This window comes from Sebastes fasciatus, chromosome 13, assembly GCF_043250625.1.
Source record: "Sebastes fasciatus isolate fSebFas1 chromosome 13, fSebFas1.pri, whole genome shotgun sequence".
NCBI lineage: Eukaryota > Metazoa > Chordata > Actinopteri > Perciformes > Sebastidae > Sebastes > Sebastes fasciatus.
In genome coordinates, this window is record NC_133807.1 from 21,568,875 (window position 1) to 21,591,044 (window position 22,170).

At 39.1% G+C, this 22,170-nt stretch overlaps 1 protein-coding gene across 2 annotated transcripts; it reads left to right on the forward strand.

Annotated features, from left to right (window-relative positions):
- The first annotated feature begins 359 nt into the window (after window positions 1–359).
- On the forward strand, window positions 360–19,077 carry stat3 (signal transducer and activator of transcription 3 (acute-phase response factor)). Of its 2 annotated transcripts, XM_074656159.1 has the most exons (24): window positions 360–611; window positions 6,179–6,328; window positions 6,863–7,106; window positions 7,213–7,305; window positions 7,767–7,848; window positions 8,023–8,123; window positions 8,666–8,817; window positions 9,540–9,698; window positions 9,965–10,057; window positions 10,747–10,806; window positions 10,913–10,942; window positions 11,039–11,132; window positions 11,226–11,273; window positions 11,436–11,519; window positions 12,631–12,729; window positions 12,863–12,998; window positions 13,093–13,145; window positions 13,831–13,925; window positions 14,066–14,205; window positions 14,307–14,528; window positions 15,435–15,477; window positions 16,034–16,087; window positions 17,078–17,175; window positions 17,998–19,077. In XM_074656159.1, exons 2-24 carry the CDS (start codon window positions 6,201–6,203, stop codon window positions 18,036–18,038), a joined length of 2,349 nt encoding a protein of 782 aa, XP_074512260.1. In that variant the 5' UTR covers window positions 360–611; window positions 6,179–6,200; the 3' UTR covers window positions 18,039–19,077. The 2 variants fall into 2 exon arrangements, with proteins under 2 accessions (XP_074512260.1, XP_074512261.1); XM_074656160.1 differs by lacking the exon at window positions 16,034–16,087.
- The last annotated feature ends 3,093 nt before the right edge of the window (window positions 19,078–22,170 follow it).

A 22,170-nucleotide genomic window follows, 5' to 3' on the forward strand; every position in this document is an offset into this window, starting at 1 on the left:
ATTCTATTTATTTACCTACTGGGCAAATAAGAGGAGGAGAGGTTAATTCTACTGAACAGCACTGGCGTTATTAAACTCTTGATGACGTCGACACTGCCAGTAACTCAGATGACTTCCAGGCTGGCTGTTCTGTCGAATTGTGCGTCCCTCCCTCCGCAGCAAAGAAGAGCGCTGGGCGGACTCGAGGGAGGGTTTAACGGGCGGGAACAGCGCAGTTGCGACAGCAGTAAACACGACGTTCTCAACCAAACCACAGTTAAAGCCCCGCCTCTTTTCTAGTGTATACTGCGTTTTGATTGGCTACAATAAAAATCCCCCAGCTCGTATTGGTTAATAGAGCTGTCAATTAAATAGTTTACGAGGTTTGTGTGGCTGGAAATACTGCAATGTAGTGAGAGGAGCTCGGTGGAGGTGGAAAAGGTCTGTTCGTGTGTCGGAGGAGTGTTGGCAAGGAAACGTTCACATTTAGGACCTTTTTTCAGTGTTTTTCTTCGCTTTTGTGTGTTTATTTTTTACTAAAGTCGTCACTGACTGTTATTGTCAGTGTTTTTTAGTAGAAAAGGTTGCCGTTTTTAAGGAAGAAACTTTCCAAAGGAGTAACAACAAGCTAGGTAAGAGCCTGTAAGAGCTAACGTCAGCTACTAGTTCTGCTTTTGGTGTTTATTAAACGTGTTTATTAGACCTGAGGAGGGCTTGTTTCTATTATTATGTTACTGCAGACCACATGAATGCATAGCTGGCTATGTTACCCATACTACTACTGAACTACAATACTAGCATTGTGACTAGGTTATAAGTTAATCACACTGGAGGAAGCCATTCTGTGTCCATTACAAAGTAATGGACACAGAATGGCTGTAATGATTACATAACATCAAGTTATTAAAGTGTTTTATCTGTAATGTTAGCTACTCTGCTGGCTCCTTACAACGTTAAGACTCATATTATTGGTTGGTTGTATGTTTTAATATTTTATATATATATATTTTATTAATTTTATTAATTAATTTATTTGCACATATATGAAACTGCACCAAATTCAATCAATGAAAAAAAAACAAGAAATGTGTCAAAGAACAAAAGACCTCCCCCCAACCCCAGGAGAAAAAAAAACAATAACAAAAAAGGAAGAAAGATCTAAACTAACATAATGTGATTTTTTTTATTTGGATCGCCTACTTTGATGACGATGATGATGGTGCAATACCTACACTTCAGTTGTCAAACAGGACTTACAAATAGCTCCAACTTGACTCAGGATGCATATTTGGACTCGAGTCATGTCCAGGTCATTGTTGTGTGTGTTTGCCTTGTATTGTCACGCCCATCTCCATCCCATCTGCAAGGCCAACATGTCTGACACCTTTCAATTCTTCCATCCCCCACATATTATGTAGATTTTAAAGATCTGTCATGACCAAGGGTCAGCCACCTTTACTATCAAAAGAGCCATTTTAGGCAAAAAATAAATAAATAAATCAGTCTGTAGCCGCAAAACATTTGAGCATTGTGATGAAGGTAACACAGTTTATAGTCTAAGTATATAGTATATAAGTAATGCAGTGAGGGCCAAAGAGCAAATGTACTACGGAGTATTAGGGTCACATTGAGGGAAAAAACAATCAAAAATTTCCAGAATAAAGTCGTAATGTTACGAAAATAAAGTCGTAACATTACGAGAATAAAGTCTTATCTTTACGAGAATAAAGTCTTATCTTTACGAGAAAAAGTCATAATATTACGAGAATAAAGTCGTAATATTACGAGAAAAAAGTCGTAACATTACGAGAATAAAGTGACAACTTTACGAGAAAAAAGTCGTAATATTAATAGAATAAAGTCACAATTTTACGAGAGAAAAAAAGAAAATAACACGTAAAATGACTACTTTATAATATTATGACTTTATTCTCGAAATCTCAGATTTATTTATTTTTCCTCAATGTGGCCCTAATACTCCGTCGTACCGTCGTACCATAGACCTACAACAATGATAAAACAAAAGGAAAATGTAAACAGAAAACAGTTTTTTGGTCCATTTTTAAAAATCCACAGGGAGCCACTGGAGAGGAGCTAAAGAGCTGCGTGTGGCTCCGGAGCTGCAGGCTGCAGACACCTGGTCCAGACCTTCACATAATCTTTATTTTGAAGAGTTGATTTTTCAAAATATCATCTTTAGTGCAACCAGTTCAGCTGTGGAGTCCTATAGTAATATATCAGATAGGCTCATACACTATTGACTGTAATCAATATTTTAGAGTCAAAGCATCATGAAATATATTATGACTTTGCTCTATGACTAATAGTTCTTTTGTTGTCACCTATGTTTACACAGGCCAAAAATGGAAAGCTGGCATGGTTACTGATGTCTTTGTTTGTTTGTTAAAGGAAGTACTTCCTGGAATATCAGTGACATTGCACTTTATAGTTAGAGCCACATGATTACCGAGTATTGGAAACTGGACAAGCAACACACATCTGGCTGGCAAATCTAGCACAGCCTGCTTGCATACCATGAGACTGAGTTTTAAAACTCAAACAAGATAAAGATGTGGTGTTTAGCCTCACCTTGGCATTTGGATCAATATTTGTGGAAAATGTTTGCATCTTTCAAAGGCCCCCCACGGCTATAATTTATAATGTATTTGACCCAGACAAAATGTAAAAGTAATTTGACTAGGGATGCAACTAACGTTTATTTTCATTGTCGATCAATCTGTTGATTATTTTCTCGATTAATTGCTTGGTCTATAAAATGTCAGAAAATGGTGAAAAATGTCGATCAGTGTTTCCCAAAGCCCAAGATGACGTCCTCAAATGTCTTGTTTTGTCCACAACTCAAGATATTCAGTTTACTGTCATAGAGGAGTAAAGAAACCAGAAAATATTCACAATTAAGAAGCTGGAATCAGAGGATTTCTTCTTTCTTTTTTTCTTAAAAATACTCACCAAATGAATCAAGTATCAAAATAGTTGGCGATTATTTTAATAGTTGACAACTAATCGATTAATTGTTGGAGCTCTAAATTTGACTTACTAACAATACGTTCAGACTTTGTAGACCTGTTATGACCTTACCACCCAAATTCAAACTGGTTATTAGCTAGTAGCAAGTGACTATGTGGCATTAACTCAATGCCAAACATTGTTTGAAATAATTATTAATCAAAAATAAAACGGTACTGTGCCACTTCTCTGACTGTACTCACTGGGTGTCACTGATAATCCTGCATAGATCTCACAGAGGGACTCTACCATGTGCCAGAGCAGTCCAGCCACTTTATATAGGTAGAGAATTTATGGGAAGCTCTGTAATTCAATACAATACATGGAAAGGCATGATGATACAGTAAAAGTCACATTGTGCCAAGAGGTTTGTAAATTGAACTGAATGATCCTGAGACACTGTTTGTAATTTCAACCCATATTCACCAACATTAGAAAGCAGGAAATACTAATGATGATGAAAAAAATGAAACTAATTTTCACGTTATTGATGTCGATGACTCAGCTGCTCTTTGATGTTTTCACATGGCCTGAAATTCACACCATGCAGATGCACATTTTTCACACGTCGGTGAAAGAGGAACGTGGGTCATATGAAAACTGTCACCTTTGATGAACAATTTCGGTTATGTCCCATACATGCTTAAAAAATCCCTCACCCATATGATGTCAGCGAGAATAATTGTTGTAACTGAATTCCTGTGGCTTCCTCGGGACACCGACATGATTAGGTGAAACTTAACGTATATTTAAGTTTCGTTTTACCCTTAACAAAGAAAATATATGAGTTGGAACTTGCACTGTGTTATCAGTTAGCTAGGTATACCTGTACAATATAACACAGTCCATTACAATAGGTAATACCCTTTTCACAGTGGATATTTTAAAGCCTCACATTTAAATGGAGCGAGGAAGGCCATCATTGATATTATTAGTAACACTTGTGCTCTTTATGCTATAATTTGCTAGAATGACTGCTGTGGTGTGAAAAGACGTTAAAAAAACTATAACCTTGCAATGAATTATATTTTTGTAAAGCTTATAATGTTCAGTTTTTGTTGACACTGTGTGAGATAGAACTTTTTGTCTGTAGTAATTATTGAGGCTGTGGTTAGTGGTGGTTGTATATTGGATTCATTCAGACTAAGGCTGCACAATTTTGACATTTTTTTTAATTGCAATTATTTTGACTGATATTGCAATTGCGATATGATTTGCGGTATTAGAGGGTATGATAATTTTTACATCATTATTCTAATTTTCATTGGAAAAAACATACTGAAATGATTATGGTGTGATTTTTGCAGGGATCTGTTCCAAACAGAGATGTTTTCTTAAGTCTGTAGAATATGATGTGTAAGCCAGGACATTTCTGCAGCACCACAATATTTAATTTGATAAATGGTATTTTGACACACATTTCACCTTTAACGAATATTGCTATCTCCTCCTCATCCTGCGATTTGAAAATTGCAGTAGGCTATATTGCAATTTCAATAAAATTTCAATTAATTGTGCAGCCCTAATACAGACTAGTTAATGTAGGGGTTTATCAAGTTCAGTGTGAGTGATGCAGAACTGTGGACAGATAAAGAATGCAAATGTAGGTACTTTGAACTTTTTGCATGTTAACAGCACTATCTTTCTGTCAGCAAGAGATATATCTTAACTCCTGGAAACAGAAAGCAGAGTTTAGTTTCTTGTCGAGAACTTGTCTGAGTCATCAGTTATCAGAGTTAAATTAAACTTCTGTTCTTGTATTGTGTAATGTCCCTGCACAGCTGGATGGTAGCCACATGCAACAGTATTCAAAAGTTATGTAAGAGGCTTAAACAAAAGGCTTCAATTGGTTTAATTTGATATGGATGCTAGAGGAGACATCTTTCTGTTGGATTTACTGAGTGTCTGGTTATTGTTAGTTTACAGTCTGGAGCCCTCCGGGGAACAGTGCAGCCTGCTGCTGGTAAGATGAGAAGGCTAGCTGGACCTACTGTACAACAATGGTTGTCTCTGCAAGCAGCTGCGTGAGGATTATTGAAAGCATATTGTTCAATTTGCATTTTGCTTCTCTGAAAATTAATATGAAGGAAATGATGATCTTGTATTTTGTCAAAGAATATGTTTCTCTGGTTTCAAAGCCATACGGTAGCTTTTCAACAGCTAAGAAAAGGAAGTGTGGCTTTCATTGAGTACAGTTGGGGCGAAACCTTGGTCAAAGATCATTCATTCCTATCTGCTGAGGGAGTCGACAGCTGTTCATGTTGGCCTATATTTCTTGCTTGAGGCAAAGTGTTTCACTGAAGAGGAAGTGACTGTTCTGAATAGGAGGCCTCATTTTCATTTTCAGAGAAAACCAGACATTTAGCTATTTCTCTGTGGTCAGTCAGTGTGACAGTTACTCTGATACGGTGTGTGACACCTTAAAACAAATAATTATCAATTCTCTGAAATGTTTTTTTTTTAACTTTTTTTTTTATTTAACCTTTATTTATCCTGGATAATCCCATTGCGATTTTGAATCTCACAACATAAAAACCATAAAACATTTCACTTAAAAGAGACAACTGACTCATAACAAACAGGAAATTACATCAACCATTTAACTTAGCTCCAGGTAGTGGTGCAACAGTTCAACAAGCCCACGCTTCGGTTTGTATTGTTTTGCACATTGGGAAGGAGAAAACCATAACCATTCCCAATGTGTTTGAACTCCAAAATTTACAAGTAGATACTGTAGATTGATTGATGGTAATGAATGATATTTCTATATTATATAAAGCCATAACAGTGACTTTATACATTAAGTAAGGCAGGCTACTTAATGGTCAAGTAGGCATATGTTCAGATAATTTCCTCTTCTATGTTTCTGGCACCTCATCAAATAATTAGCAGGTCTGTATTTAATAGTGTTTCAACGGTTTAACAAGCCCACGGTTGGGTTTTTACAGTTTGGTTAAGCTCCCTAGTGCCAGGACAAGTCAATGCAGTGCTCAAATAATCCTTAATTCTGTTTTTAAAATCTTGCATGCTTATAAAATAAGTGTTTAAAGTGTCTCTGAAGCTCACACCAAGACGAGGAAGCACTTTCACCAAAAACGGTGCGGGTTCTTGGAACGACTTAATTTGTCCTCTGCTGTTCTCTGCTTAATTACCTCCATCTTTTTGTCTGTAGGCTTGAGGAGGTGTACGTCAGGATGGCCCAGTGGAACCAGTTACAGCAGCTGGAGACCAGGTATCTGGAGCAGCTCTACCACTTATACAGCGACAGCTTCCCCATGGAGCTGCGGCAGTTCCTCGCCCCCTGGATCGAGAGTCAGGACTGGTGAGAAATAATTTAATTTCCAGGCTCTGTTATGAAAGCACATTTTGTTCCTCTTGTCTGCAAACATAATATGGCATTACATTGCTTTTATCCTCCACTCCCTCCAGACTGGCAAGTGGCTACTCACTATAATGGCTTGCCACGTAGAAAGCTATTGTATTTTAGTTTTCATTGTTACACTCTTTGTTACACTCTTCCTCTACTTATGCCTTCTTCTTCCCTTGTGACACCTTTACAAGGATCTCATGCATATAATGTATCACAGTACACCTGATTCTGTGTGGAGTGATGAAGCTTCCCTTTCAGATTTTTCCTTTTTTTGAGGGCCAAATTAAAATAGTAGTACCTGCAAAAGATTGTTTTTGGTTCAATTTGTATTTTAATTATCATAAGAAAGATATATAAAAAATGTTCCACCTAGTACTCTCCCTCAAAAAGCAGTTGTGAAGATGACGTGAACTGTGTATTCACCTTTTACCAGCTCTTTGAAGGAACTAGAAATAATCCTGATTATCCTATCCTCTCCTTTTCAAGGGCTTACGCTGCCAATAAGGAGTCACACGCCACGCTGGTGTTCCACAACCTCTTGGGAGAAATAGACCAGCAGTATAGCCGTTTCCTGCAGGAGAACAACGTACTCTACCAGCACAACCTGCGCAGGATTAAACAGCATCTGCAGAGCAAGTACTTGGAGAAGCCGATGGACATCGCCCGCATCGTTGCCCGCTGTCTGTGGGAGGAGCAACGACTGCTGCAGACCGCCACCACTGCTGTACAGGTAGAGAAGAGCTACACTTACCTAGCATTCCTATTACACGAAAGACTTTGATTCATGAATTTGAGGTGGTACAGCAGTGAGTCATTTATGTTTTATTCTCCTGCAGGATGGCCAAGCAGCACATCCCACTGGGACAGTGGTGACAGAGAAGCAGCAGATTCTGGAGCACAACCTCCAGGACATCAGGAAGCGAGTGCAGGTTAGTTTCCATCAGAGACCCACTGATTAAGTATTTAAATACAGTACTAGGGTTGAGCGATATGACGGTATATACTGTGCAACAGTAGAAATGTGATTTGGCAATACCGTTTCCACCGCAGTAGCAATTCTCGCGTGATCTTGCGAATCCAGCTGCCTCATAACCAGTGACAGTAACCGTGATTTGGGCAGACATGGAGGAGGAGAGTGAAGTTGTAAATACAGAACAGGAGGAGGCATCCCAACCAACCCAAGATGGTTATTTTAATTTCTTAATTGAATTTACAGAACAATTACTGTGTCGTGATATATACCGTCTTATAAAATTACATATACTGTAATAGAAGATTCTGGCCATATCGCCCACCCCTACACAATACAAAGAGTCTTGAACACTATCTTAATTGACAAAATGAGCCTGTCTTGTCATGAATATATAAATCATCATTTGTTTTTCTTCAGGACATGGAACAGAAGATGAAAATGCTGGAGAACTTGCAGGATGACTTTGACTTCAATTACAAGACATTGAAAAGTCAAGGAGGTACAGTATATTCTAATTAATATTTATTGTCTTAGCTTTAGCACTGATATTGATTTGTTGGAAACGTGTAACTCGGTCTCAGATGAACATTTATTAAAAGGAGACCTTTTTGGTATAGATTTAATGAATTGATTTTTTGTTTGCTGACCTGTGACATGTCCACTCTCTGTACAGAGTTGTCCCAGGACCTTAATGGGAATAGCCAAGCAGCTGCTACCAGACAGAAGATGGCTCAGCTCGAGCAGATGCTGAGCGCCCTGGACCAGCTGAGAAGGGTGGGTGTCTAAACGTTACCATGTTGTGAGATAAGTTAAAAATACACGAGAAAGTATTTTAACAGTTTGGACTGTGCTTTAAGTGAAACGAGGAAGACAAGGATCTTTAAGAATAGGCTGTACGTTTGTGCAGAAGTTAATGACAAACAAATGGACCCTAGTTTCATGGTGGTGTGGGTCACACCTAGCTTGAGGTTGTCAATTAGCACAAATGTCAGAAGACCTTCCACCGTGGTTGTCTGCCATTATCGCCGTGAAACTACACGCCCCACTTATGTCCATGCTGCATTTTACATGTAAGGCCATCAGTTTTGACTTCATGTGAAATTTTCTGGATTGCTTAATGGTGCATAACTTGAGGAGGGGTCTTTGTGTGATACCAAGAGGCGTTGCATTATCTTTGTAAAGGGAGACGATGGGTTTTGGAGAAACAATGCTTTAGAGTATGAGAAACAATGAGGTAAAGCTACCAATGACATTGACCACGTGTTAATAACTCATTATGCCCATGTTTAATGTATGCTGTGTTTGTTATCTTGTAGCAAATTGTGACAGAGATGGGTGGCTTGCTGACCGCCATGGATTACGTACAGAAGAACTTGACTGATGAAGAACTAGCAGATTGGAAGAGAAGGCAGCAAATTGCCTGTATTGGAGGTCCACCCAACATCTGCCTGGACCGCCTCGAAACATGGTAACCAGAAATGCAAATTTCAAACAATTTCCTAAATCAATCGTCGACGGTCACATCAATGATCAATGATTGATAAATATTTAAAAGCTTATAAAAAATTTTTTTTTTCATTGATGATAGCTTTATTTAAACAACTTACGTGGGCAATTATTGCAGAACTCAGGTAATTAGGTATTTGAAAATAAAAAACCTACGTTAATTATTACAATCAAATTAAATAGAAAAACTGCCATCCACAATGCTGCTCCTGTTCTGCCTGTCCAGCATCTGAAAATGCAACTGATGTCATAAAATATCCTTTTTCATTTCCTACTGCATAAGTCTTTCCTTTTCCTTCATAAGTAAATTTGTTTAAATGGTTATTTTGATGACTTTATACAAATATTTAGACCACAGATGGTCAAGATTTTGCCACAAACTAAGAAATGCTGTAATGTTTTCATTCCCAAGTCATCAAGAGTCATATTAAGAGGTACGGGTATAATCGCAGTTTATAACAAGTATTGATGGTCATCTTTTATACCATAAATAGATTATTTTGGCTAACAGACTCTGGACTTCGATCTCTACTCTGCTCTACTTATCCTTTTGATGATCTCCTTTCGTCTATGCAGACATCACCCAAAATGTTGTTGCTGTTATGTGCCAAACACCACCAGTATTGTAGAGTCATGTTTGATCAAGATGTTTAACTTGAGCTGGGTTTATCATTTTCTAACCAGGATCACATCCTTGGCTGAGTCCCAGCTCCAGATTCGTCAGCAGATCAAGAAGCTCGAGGAGCTTCAGCAGAAGGTGTCCTACAAAGGAGACCCCATCATCCAGCACCGGCCCGCCCTGGAGGAGAAGATTGTGGATTTGTTCAGAAACCTGATGAAGAGGTACGGCACCATTTTCTGCAAGTGTTATTATGATCACATGGGTGTTAATTGTTGAACAATCTGTGGTGGAGAGATTCTCAGCTCAAAGTCCCACTTACTAATGATCATTTAGAGCTTTCAGTCGCATCTCACGATGTCTGGAGGAAGACTATGAGATGTACTTAGTAAAAGGGACCTTTGACCTTATGTGATCTTTGACCTTACCATATGTTGTTGTGATGTTTGCTTGAATTTCTCTCTGAAACATGATCCACTCTGTCTTCTAGTTCTTTTGTGGTCGAGAGGCAGCCTTGTATGCCCATGCATCCAGACAGACCTCTGGTCATTAAAACAGGAGTGCAGTTCACAAATAAAGTGAGGTAAGATTCAGGCTGGAAAAGATAATATGCCTATTTTTTTATACATTTAAAGGAACAGTGTGTAGCATTTTGGGGGATCTATTAGGAGAAATGGAATATAATATTCAGTCATAATTCATAACTATGTTTTCATTATTGTTTAATCACCTGAAACTAAGAATTGTTGTGTTTTCGTTAGCTTAGAATGAGCCTTCATATCTACATAGGGAGCGTGTCCTCTTCACGGAGTCCACCATGTTGCACCACCGTGTTTCTACAGTAGCCCAGAACAGAGACGACAAAAACTGTCTCTAGAGAGTCTTTTGCGTTTTTATGTTACCTGAAAGCCAGGTGTCGTAGTTTTCCGACACGCTTGTGAAACTGCGTTAACGTAAGCCACAGAGTTTAAAACCGTGGTACCGCCAGCCGCCGTCTGACTTCCGTTGCACCGAAAGTGGTGTTATCATGGTAAGGATGGCCTCTGAGCGAAGCCAGCGGCATTACCTCGGATTTGCACTCGGCGGCTCACGTTACCGCAGTCTTGGAAAGGGAGGAGTAAGCGGAGGGTACTCGATTGGTTGCAACTTGCAACCGCTAGATGCCACTAAATCCTACACACTGTACCTTTAATGGAAACATTGTATGTGTCCCACATGACGAGAGTGCAACATTTTCTATCCTAATGAATATCTTTTCTCTAATTTTTTCAGGTTACTGGTAAAGTTTCCTGAACTCAATTACCAGCTGAAAATTAAAGTTTGCATTGACAAGTGAGTTGTTTTTTTTCTGGTGTGCTAACATGAACTCACTAAGACACAGATCTGATTGAAGATGTTAGTAGAAACTGTTTACTGATTTTAATTGTTTATTTTTCAGGGAATCTGGGGATGTGGCTGCAATTCGAGGGTACGACATTAACAACACTTTTTTTTTTCAAAGCCTGAGCATTTACTGAATGTTATTTTAGGAACTCTCTTACTCACTTTCTGTTGATTTCCTTAGGTCACGAAAGTTTAACATCCTCGGTACCAACACAAAAGTTATGAACATGGAAGAATCCAACAATGGCAGCCTGTCAGCAGAGTTTAAACACTTGGTGAGTTATAGAGGCAGAGCTCTTACTGCTCAACAGTGATGAAGTTCTCTGATAAAAGCCTGCTGTGGAGCACTGACTTCCTGTTTGTTACAGACCCTGAGAGAACAGAGATGTGGTAATGGTGGCCGAACCAATAGTGACGTAAGTATTTCTTGATACGAAAGTGTAATTTAATGCTCAAATTGTTTGTAGTTATGATTTAACTTCTGCTATAAACGGCTTTCCTGACCTTTGAAAGACATGAGCTGCCCATGCAGTTTATTTTTTATACAGTAAAGGTTTGAATAATCTGTTTTTCTCCAGGCCTCTCTGATTGTCACTGAGGAGCTCCATCTTATCACTTTTGAGACAGAAGTCTATCATCAAGGCCTGAAGATCGATCTGGAGGTCAGTATCAGGATCAGTCAGTGTCTCTGTGTCATGAACTTGGAGTGGTTTATGTGTTCTCAGTTTTACTTTCATGTAACATCAGAAGTCAACAAAACTCTAAAGCATAGTATAAAGATACAACAGCGGTGTTCTTTGACACCTCCCATACAAACTAAGTCACCACACAAATGAGTCATTAACAACGTCTTCCACCCCCGGAGACTGTCACCACCTCTGCTTCGAAGTAAAAGTAAAAAGTAAAGTCAAACCTCCTCCATCAACTCAGTTATAGACCTGATCCGAGTTACCCAACTGATGGCAGGGTAACTGGCACTGAGTATTTTCTGCTGAATGCATTTCCTCATACGCACCATAGAGCTTCCTTCAACTGATGTGAGACACTGAGTCAAAACACAACAAGCTGTGTCGGTCACCAGAGCAACATCCACAGCATCTGGGACATAATAATTGTTGTCTTTGTGGCAAAAAAAAGGTCTCCCTCTGACAGAACACAAGTTATGAGTAGGGCTGTCAAAGTTAACGTGATAAAGTTAGAGTGAAGATACTGACATCATATGAAACTAGAAAACCTATTGGTACCAACCATGTCATGCTAGCTTGTAGAGAAGGAGGTTAAATAACGCTCCAAACCTGTGCTAAATTTTACACACCTTACAAACCGTATACGCTTATTTGCACACTATTTATATTATAATATTGTATTGTTACCATTTTAATGCCTTTTTATTGCAATTTGGCTATTATGTTTCACGGTCGAGGAGCCAAAACAAAATAATTTTTACTCTCTTATACTTGTATAATTGAACTGTAATAATGAATGGATCTTGAATGAATGAGTGATTCTCAGGGTGTGGGTCGATGGCCAAAGGACAACCCTTTTAAACCAAAATATCCTCATCCTAAGAGCAGCAGCATACCCTTTAGGTGTAAGAGCAGTATTAATGAGGCGACCACCTGAAGAAGTCCTGTTAGGAGACAATGTACTGAAATAGAAGCAGAAAAATGTTCACATCGTTGTGCAAGAAAAAATGTTGGCAAGGAATAACAACATTTTATATTATATCCTAATATATAATATATATTATTATTATTTTCTCTATTTGTTTAGACACATTCTCTGCCTGTGGTCGTCATTTCGAACATCTGCCAGATGCCCAACGCCTGGGCTTCCATCCTGTGGTACAACATGCTCACCAACCACCCAAAGGTGAGACAGCACCCTCTGGTGGGAAGGGGCTGAACTCTGCTGGGGGAGAATGTTTACACACCACAGTTATATCACAGTTGTGTATCTGTTTGTAGTGTTTTTAAACTATGTTGGCCCGGGTGTCTCTGTACAGAATGTGAACTTCTTCACCAAGCCTCCGGTGGGGACGTGGGACCAGGTGGCTGAGATCCTCAGCTGGCAGTTCTCCTCCACCACCAAGCGAGGCCTGACCATTGAACAGCTCGGCACACTGGCTGAGAAATTACTAGGTGAGGTGTCATGCCTTAAAAGTCTCCAAAAACATTCAGCTTAACACTGTGTTAGTTATTAATGTGTGATATTAATCTGTAATTGTCCATCCAGGGCCGTGTGTCAACTACTCCGGCTGTCAGATCACTTGGGCCAAGTTCTGCAAGGTACTGACCTAAAAAACACATCATGCAGTGGTGGAAAGTAACTAAGTACATTTACTCAAGTACTGTACTTAAGTACAATTTTGAGGTACTTTACTTGAGTATTAGCATTTTATGCTACTTTATACTTCTACTCCACTACATCTCAGAGGGAAATATTGTACTTTTTGCTTCACTACATTTATTTTATTGCTGTAGAAGGTAGTTACTTTGATGTTTTTACAAACAAAACATGTGATCAACTTATTTAATATGATGCATTGTTATATATTAGAGGCCCACATCCCTGGGAGAGCCCCTGAAGTCCCCCAATTTTTTTTTTATCTTGTAGCACACGATAATAACGTATATACTTGTGTATATAAAATAAAAAAATATATATGTAATCTTTCAGGACCTTGAAGTTTCCATAATTAAACACTCTGAAAGGGGTCATTTTTCATATTGAGGACTTTTTACTTTTGCTACATTAAGTACATTTTGCTGGTAATACTCTAGTACTTTTACTCAAGTGGAATTTTGAACGCAGGACTTCTACTTGTAACAGAGTATTTTTACAGTGTGATATTGTTACTTTTACTTAAGTAAAGGATCTGAGGACTTTGTCCACCACTGAACACATGTGGTTCAATCTGCCATCCATTGTATTGCTTCAATGGGAGTTATTTTTTCTCCTTCCTCTTCCCAGGAAAACATGGCTGGCAAAGGCTTCTCCTTCTGGGTGTGGCTGGACAACATCATTGACCTGGTGAAGAAGTATATCCTGGCACTGTGGAATGAAGGGTGAGAGGTCGTCCTTTGTTTACAAGTCCCTGTTTCAGATTATAGAGTGTTTTGACGTGCCGTAGTCAACAGTTTTAAAACAGACTTACTATTTTAAAATTCAGCATCTAATTATATGACTTCCTGTTGCTTTTCTGCAGGTATATCATGGGCTTCATCAGTAAGGAGAGGGAGAGGGCCATCCTTAGTCCAAAACCTCCCGGTACTTTTCTGCTGCGCTTCAGTGAGAGCAGCAAGGAGGGCGGCATTACATTTACATGGGTAGAGAAAGACATCAGTGGTGAGTTGTTGTTGTTGTTGTTGTGTTATTTTACTGTGATAATCTTCTCAGGATTTACTTTATGTTCTGTTGTGGTACTGAGCTTCCTCGTATGTTTCTAGGCAAGACCCAGATGCAGTCAGTGGAGCCGTACACCAAGCAGCAGCTCAACAGCATGTCCTTCGCCGACATCATCATGGGCTACAAGATCATGGATGCCACCAACATCCTGGTTTCACCTCTCGTGTACCTCCACCCCGACATCCCCAAGGATGAAGCGTTTGGGAAATACTGCAGGCCAGAAGCAGCTCCTGAGCCGGAGATGGGAGGAGACTCTACGAATAGTAAGTCACTGCATTGTTCTTTATGCTTAAAGAAATACTCCACCTACAAAATGACCATCTGTATATAAATTACCTTGAATAACTTTTTATTGTTTCCTTATGAAAAGTGACTATAACCTAATCCATAACAAACAAATTAATATGTACATATAATAACAGAATGTAATTGTAAATTGACAAATAAAGTATTCAAAAACAAGGGAGGAGAAAAACTTTAATATTAATAATAATAATAATAATAATAATAATAATAAAATAGAATAAATAAATAAAATTACAATCTAATAAATTAAAAATGAAAATAAAGAAATCTAAATTAATAAATGAATAAAATAAATTCACACACTAGATTCCCAACACCTACTTATATTATTACCTTTAATTCTTGAAGAAAACTTTATCTCGCATGCCTCCACGGTGAACGGAGAATCCAAAATACAGAGAAAAGTCTTGATGAATTGTAGTAAATGGGGGCTGCGTTCAAAACTATTTAAAACATTTCCACATAAAAAATCTCACACTTCGTCCAGGCGCACTTCTTGCCTGTGAGTCTGAAGTGTTTTAAATACTAAGGTTTTAGTAAAGTTGCAGTGTGTTTGGGCAGTAGTGAGCATACAACTGGATAAATGAGACTTTATTTTATGTCTTATGAGACGCAATTATTTTGCACGAGTTGTTTGAGAGTTTGTAAACGGATGTTTTGATATAGTTTTGCTTTAAAACAAAGTTTTCTTCAAGAATTCAAGGTAATGCAGTGTGAGTAATTCATATACAAATGAACATTTTGTGGGTGAAGTATTCCTTTAAGAGCAGCAACAAAAATTGCTTAGTATGCATGTTATTTCTTTTTTTTTATTGTGGTCAGTGTATTTTGTGATAGTGCTGACATTTTCTTTTCCCTGACAGCTATTCAGCCATACTTGAAGACAAAGTTCATCTGCGTTACCCCGTAAGTATCTCTTACTCCTCTCTTATTTTGAAATCAATATTTACGGGAAGATCTCATGCCACCCGGTGACCTCCACTTATGTTAGTCCTTATTACCAGCTGTTGATGTTTACTTTTATAAAGACAAGAGATTCTCTCTGTCTGTTCCTGTTCAAGATCTGTACTTCCTTTTTTTAATATATGGCAAGTATTACCAAATGTACAAAGAAAAGAGAACAAAGTTCTTTTTACTCTCACTGTGAGTCATCACTGTCATTGGAGGAACCATCACCCTGTTCTCAGACCAAGTATTGTGAACTCAAATCATGTGTAGATTTTAGACAGGTTGCAGTTTCACACCTGGCATCAGGTTGTGTCTTCACTGAGCGTTTCTGATGGGAATTCATTTCCACGCGCAATATGCAAACTGTTTTTGTATTGGATATCTGACATGAACCAAAAACTAAATGAGAAGGGGGAGACGAGGGTCAGCTGCAGGTGAATGTGACGGTGTGAGGAGGAGTGTGCTTTCGTTGGTAGTGGGTTTGATCAGTGAGATCCTGACCATGTCTCCGTAGGTGTCCCTCCGTGTTCATGGACTTGCCGGACAGTGATCTGCTTGGGAACTACAAGTAGGCACTCGGGGGAGGGAGGAGGCATGTAGGGAGGGCTTGTGTGTGTGCATCTTATCACTTTCGTTTGTGGGTTTGATGGGTGTGTTTCAGGGACATTGGTGCAGTACCTCTCCACCTACATAATTCTTGTTTGTTTGTCCTACTCACCACTCCTTTTTCCTGCGTCCTAATACAAGAGCACCTCCCTGCCATTCATCAGTTTTTCATCACCAAATCCATTTGTATGGATTCAACAGTTCAAAGTATTTTTTGATACGATTGTTTGAGGAAAATTTCAGATTATTGTCGATGGCAAATAATTCCAAACCAATTCATAATGAGAAAAAAAGACAAGACAAAAGACATGTTAGTTTGAACAAAGACAGAAATACATCAAATTGTTTAAGCCCGAGTAAGGGCCTGTTTAATCCACCAGCCAACTAACCAACAAGTGTTGTGACATTGACTGGAGCTGTCATTAACATCAATTCATTGTTAAACATGTTGTGTTAGTGTGTTTAATTAGCACTGTCTGAAATAGAAACAGTATATAACATCTGCCCAGTCTTTCCTGGTAAATATTTATCAGTATTTTAACACAGATCCATCCCATTTTTCATCTGCTGTACTCTCTTTTGGGCATGACTGACACAAATGCTGAATCACATGTCTATGATAAGACTGTTGGAATGACCTTTTCACTCATTAACCACTGATATTTTCTTTATTTATTAACAATGCAGCTCAATCACAGCCCTTTATTTGTGGTCGCTCTGCGGTCACTGTGATGAAGACAAACGCTGACGTACACAAGTTAGCAAGGGGCTGTTAGCTTATCACTTGTGGTAAAGTGGGATGACAAAGATGTTGTCACTTTAGTTATATTGAAAGTATTTAGATTAACACAAACACTGTGGCAGGAAGCCACGTGATAGTGCGTGTGTGTGTGATCAGTGGGCATATCAGTTTGTAATATACAATTTGTCCTCTTCTTGGTTTTTTTCGCAGCACAAACTCTGGAAACACCAGTGACCTGTTCCCCATGTCGCCCCGTACCCTCGACTCCCTGATGCACAATGAAACTGAAGCTAATCCAGCACATTTGGGTGAGTCAGTTACGCACATGGTGTGCTACATACACACACACACACACACACACACGCACACACTGACCCCCTTTACACCTGGCATTAAAATGTGTTTTGGGTGATCGGATTGCAATTGAATAGTGCTTGACCACATGAAAGTACAGGTGTAAATGCACCCAAAACACATTGAGGGCAGGTTGTTATCCGATCAGAGGTGGATAGGGACACATTGTGACCACATTGAACACAAGTGTAACTGCGTTTTCAATTGACATACAACAACTACGTGGGCGGAAACATGCAATGCTATGGCTGTATCGAGTATAATATTTTGGGCTCCGGAGCTTCGGTAGTAATCAACAGTGAACATTCAAAGCTCCGGCCGTGTGTGCGGAGCGCTCTCAGCGCTCCTCCGGTTACTGGACCGCCGTGACCAGAGAGATCACCACCACTGTCTGCGCTCAGCGTCTCCTCTCCTCATCCCTCTGTGTGTGCGAGTGTAGACAGACCTCAAAGTTACGTTTGCAGGTCCACTTTTTGGTTTTGAGGCCGATGTGTCCGCGCATTACGTAACGTAGTGCCCGGCTTCAAGCCTTTGTGTTGTGCAGCCTCCGAAGGCTTCCTCTTAGCTCTTTCAGACAGAGCAATCGGATCTCAATGTGGACACTGGAGATGCATATTAATACCAGGTATAAATGTAATCAGGTTAAATCATATTTGAATACAATCTGGATACAAGAGGCATTTAATTGCCAGGTGTAAATATTTGTACTTTTTGTAGAACTTGATTAATAACTAATATTAATAGCTTGTATTTGTATTTGTATTTCTTCTCCACAGAGTCACTTACGTTGGACATGGATGTAGCGTCACCAATGTGAAGAGATTTGTCAGGTTTTTCTTTGTTGGGATTCGATATTGTGTTGTGATAGAGGATTGTATGATGATTTATTTTCTCCCTCTGTTCACACAATCTGCCTGTACAGTTTGTTTCTTGTTCCTGTGTAAAAAGACTCACTTTCACACTGAATGATTCATTTAGGTTCTGACTCGTAGCTCAGTGAGTAAAACTGTTGATTGATACTGATCTGTTGTACTTTAAGCAGCATCCTGCTCCCATTCAGTACTTCCCCATCTCTGCATAGATGTCTTGAGTACCTTTTAAGTATCTGGAATTATATTTTTTGAGAACATTATATTGACTTTTTAAAATGGTTATGAATTCATGCGTTCTTTTCTTTGAGTAAGAAAATGTAATAATAATAATTGTTGTATAAGCTATGCCGCTATGTAATTGTAATCCTTTTTAATGTTCAGTCTCATTTTTAATCCCGGCCAAATGGTTTGTCACAGGTGTAGCACAATACCCTGGTTTCATTTAAAGTTTCTGTTTCATGGTAGCTTTTACTCCAAATGGAATATTTCTTATATTTGAAGTGTTAAAAACTGCAAAGAGAGGAAAAGACAAGGAATTTAAGACACTTCTGAGGCTATTTTTCACGTGAGTTATTTTCCCCTTATAGTGTTGTGAGAAATTACGTGATATATATAACCTGTAAAAGTGGTGCTCTGAAATAGTTTGTGTCACTCCCACTAAAATACTGTCATGTGTGGTCATGTGTGATCATGTGAATTGCTCTTGCTTTTGAAATCAGCAGTTTTAATGTGTTTTGTTGTGCCTGAATTCACCTGATGCGATCAGATATGTAATGTAAATCACTTTATGAGATGAGATATTTCTTAAGCATCATAGCACACAGTAAGGTGTGTCACAGTTGACTTTTAATCTTTCATACAGTTACGTAAACCCCATCTGTTGAGTTGTCATGCCATGAAATGTCAAGAGGATTTCTGTAAAATACGCCGTAACTATTCACTTTTTGACAGGAGGCAATAAAAACAAGTTAGCACTAAAAGTAATCGTTTAATCTGTAGGTGTAATTATTGACTTGCATGTAAAATCTAAACATATCAAAAGTGTGTTATTGGTGGATTCGTACAAAAAGAAAATACAGTGTTGACTGGCATATATCTACAAGGACTAATTATTAATAACTTATTAACAGTCAATTAAAACTACAATCTTGGCTGAACTTCATGTTAATGCTCCCATAGTGAGAAGAACACATTAATAATCAATATGATGGAAGAAAGTAAAGCAGAAAAGACTCTTTGATGTGTAACCTGGGTCAAACATTACTCCCTTTAATGTTTGTTTAGTTTATCATTGCAGTCACTGTTTCAACATTTCATTTTACTGCAAAGTTATGTGCAAAGGAGTAAACTTCAGGCCCTCACACTTAATGATAATAATAATACATTTAATTTATATAGCACACTTAAAAATGCAGCAAAATCTCAAGGTGCTTCACATAAAGGGTAAAACAATCCTTATATGTTAAAACAATTTACACAAAAAAATAGTATAAAAAAATTATAGACAAAATATTTCAAGATTAAAGTTAAAAAGTAAATTTAATTACTATAAAATTATAGTAATGGGGGATGGTAATGAGGTAATGACGACTTCAATTTGTTAAGTCAAATACATATGCTTTGTATGTTCTACTATTGTGGGAAAAAACTTTAAAAATCAATAAAATATATTTCCAAAAAAAAGAAGTCTGTGGTGAAAAAGGCCCATTTAAGGGACTTTCAATCCTCAGTCATTCTTAACAGCCAACATGTTACTATGTCACTTCATATTCAACTCATTTCACATTTAAAGGGACTATTTGTAACTTTCAGAAATGCTTGTTAACAGCGACACCTGTGGCCGTGAAATCAATGAAAGTCAGCGTCGGGCTCGCGCTTGCTCGCTCTCAATATACCTGAACGAGCATCGCTCAAAACAGTGAGGCGACACAAGTCAGCTAAAACCACAATATCACTCTATATTTCAGCTGCTTGGTAGTAATGTTAGCTGACCAGACGAAGGTCTCTCCATGAACATGATTTAGATCTGATCCTAGTGTTGGCTTTTCCTGCCTAAGTGCAGGCTGAGGCAGCGGGGCTCTGCAGCGTGTCTCCCTGCGCTCTCCGCCCGCAGCCGGAGAGAGCAGAGGAGACACCGGCACCCGGTCGGTAACGAGAAGACAACGTAACTCTCTGTAGAGCTCCGTCACTTCTCAAGACACGGGAAAGCTCTGTTGGTCTGGAGGAACTGCAGCAGTTATATCTGCACAAACGTCCCCTGTACATTCACTAGATATTCTCAGAGCTAAACTAACTCTTCTGCAGTGTGTAGTGAGCTCGCGTTCACGTCTAGAGGTGGAGCGAGCTGAGCTGTCTGAGTGAAGGCGAGCAGGCAGAGGAGGAGGGTACAGCGGCTACACGCGAACGCGCATATGCGAGCGCGCATGTGTGCCGACCCGCTACATTTATACGCTTACAAAGTTACAAACAGTCCCTTTAATATGCCTAAGATTGTCTGTTTTTCATTTATGTATCTTTTAGTAATTTATATATCAAAATGAAGATCTGGTCCTGAATGTTCCAGATATAAAGCAGATAAAGACAGATGATGATATAAAAACCAGATCCCAGATGAAACGGTGCCGTATGAGGACATCACTGTTTCTGATTCACAGTCTGGACACTGGACAAGAAGTGACAAGCGGAGGTTATTGAGTTCAGTTCTCATACAATGCATAAACCTACATTAGATAACTGTGATGAAGCCAGAGGAAGTCTAACACAGGTTTTATTGGGAGTGAACCTCATTCTGAAGGTGAAGCCGGGTCGATCACATGATGTTCTAGTGACTGGCCGAGATCCAGCATCAGGAAATGGCCTGGAGCGTAATAATGACTGGAAATGTGCAGAAATGCAGCAATGTAGATGGGAAACCGGACGATTAACAGAAAGGAAGTCCAAAGATTTAAGACAAGCAATAAAGCGATATGCGGTAAATAATAATGCAAGCAATAAACATTTTCTATTTATGAGTCCCCTGCTGGTCTGGCACTGCCTGCTGGAGCTGGAGCTGGAGGACAGATCGTTTTAGAGCCAGGAAATTGAGTTTAAATGATGATATGGCACATTTTCACATTGAAATCATGGAAATGGTGCACTTGGGGTCTTTTCATGTGCAAAGAGGCAACAGAAATGATTCAGAGAGGTCCCCATTTCTAATCATTGTGGGTACAAATAGCAATTCAATAGCATAAAAAAGAATAAAAATATGTCAAATATCATGATAAAGAGTGAGAAACTATACGGGAAACACTAATTATTTGTGCCAAACTGTTGTTATAGGTTGAGGCCCTTAGAGATGAAATACCCCAGGGGCCCACGGAGGTATTATTGCCTCTATGAATTGAAACAGTTTTATGAAAGCAGGTGGCAATTTTTGCCATTTTTCTTTTGTAAGGTAAATTATGGGATTTGAATGTTACCTATATTCTTTACACATAAGCTGTGACCTTAAGCACTTCCCTTTTTTTACAATTTGAGTCCAACAATCAGCTTCTCTCAACACGGGCTGGACTTCCCTGTCTGGAAACCCCATATTGCGTGCATGTGTGCAGCTTCACTACATTTCCAGCTCAAGATGTGATCTGCAGCAGTGTGACTGCCGGGATTCCCATGAGTCCTTTGGAGAGTGTGACAGCTGAGATAAAGCATCAGAACAAACAATAGACAATAAAGGAAGCAGTTTCTGCATCACTGGGCCTCTTGGCTTGCTCTACAGCTCTCTCTCTCTCTCTCTGTGCCTTGTTTGTCTCAGTGATAGGAAATGAACACAGACTGGTTTGAGGAGAGGATGAGGGGGTGTGGAGATGTGCAGCTATTACCGTCAGCAGCTGCTGACTCAGCTGTCTGAGGAAGCTCCCTTCAGCCAATCAATCTGGAGGATCGATGAAGCTTCAACAGGATGCAGTGTGTGTGTGTGTGTGTGAGAGAGAGAGGGAGAGAGAGAGACTGCTAATATACTGTAAATGATGACTTTTTGAACTTGGGTGCGGGGAAATGAAGTCTTTTATTTCTGCAGCATGACAGGGGACTTTTCCC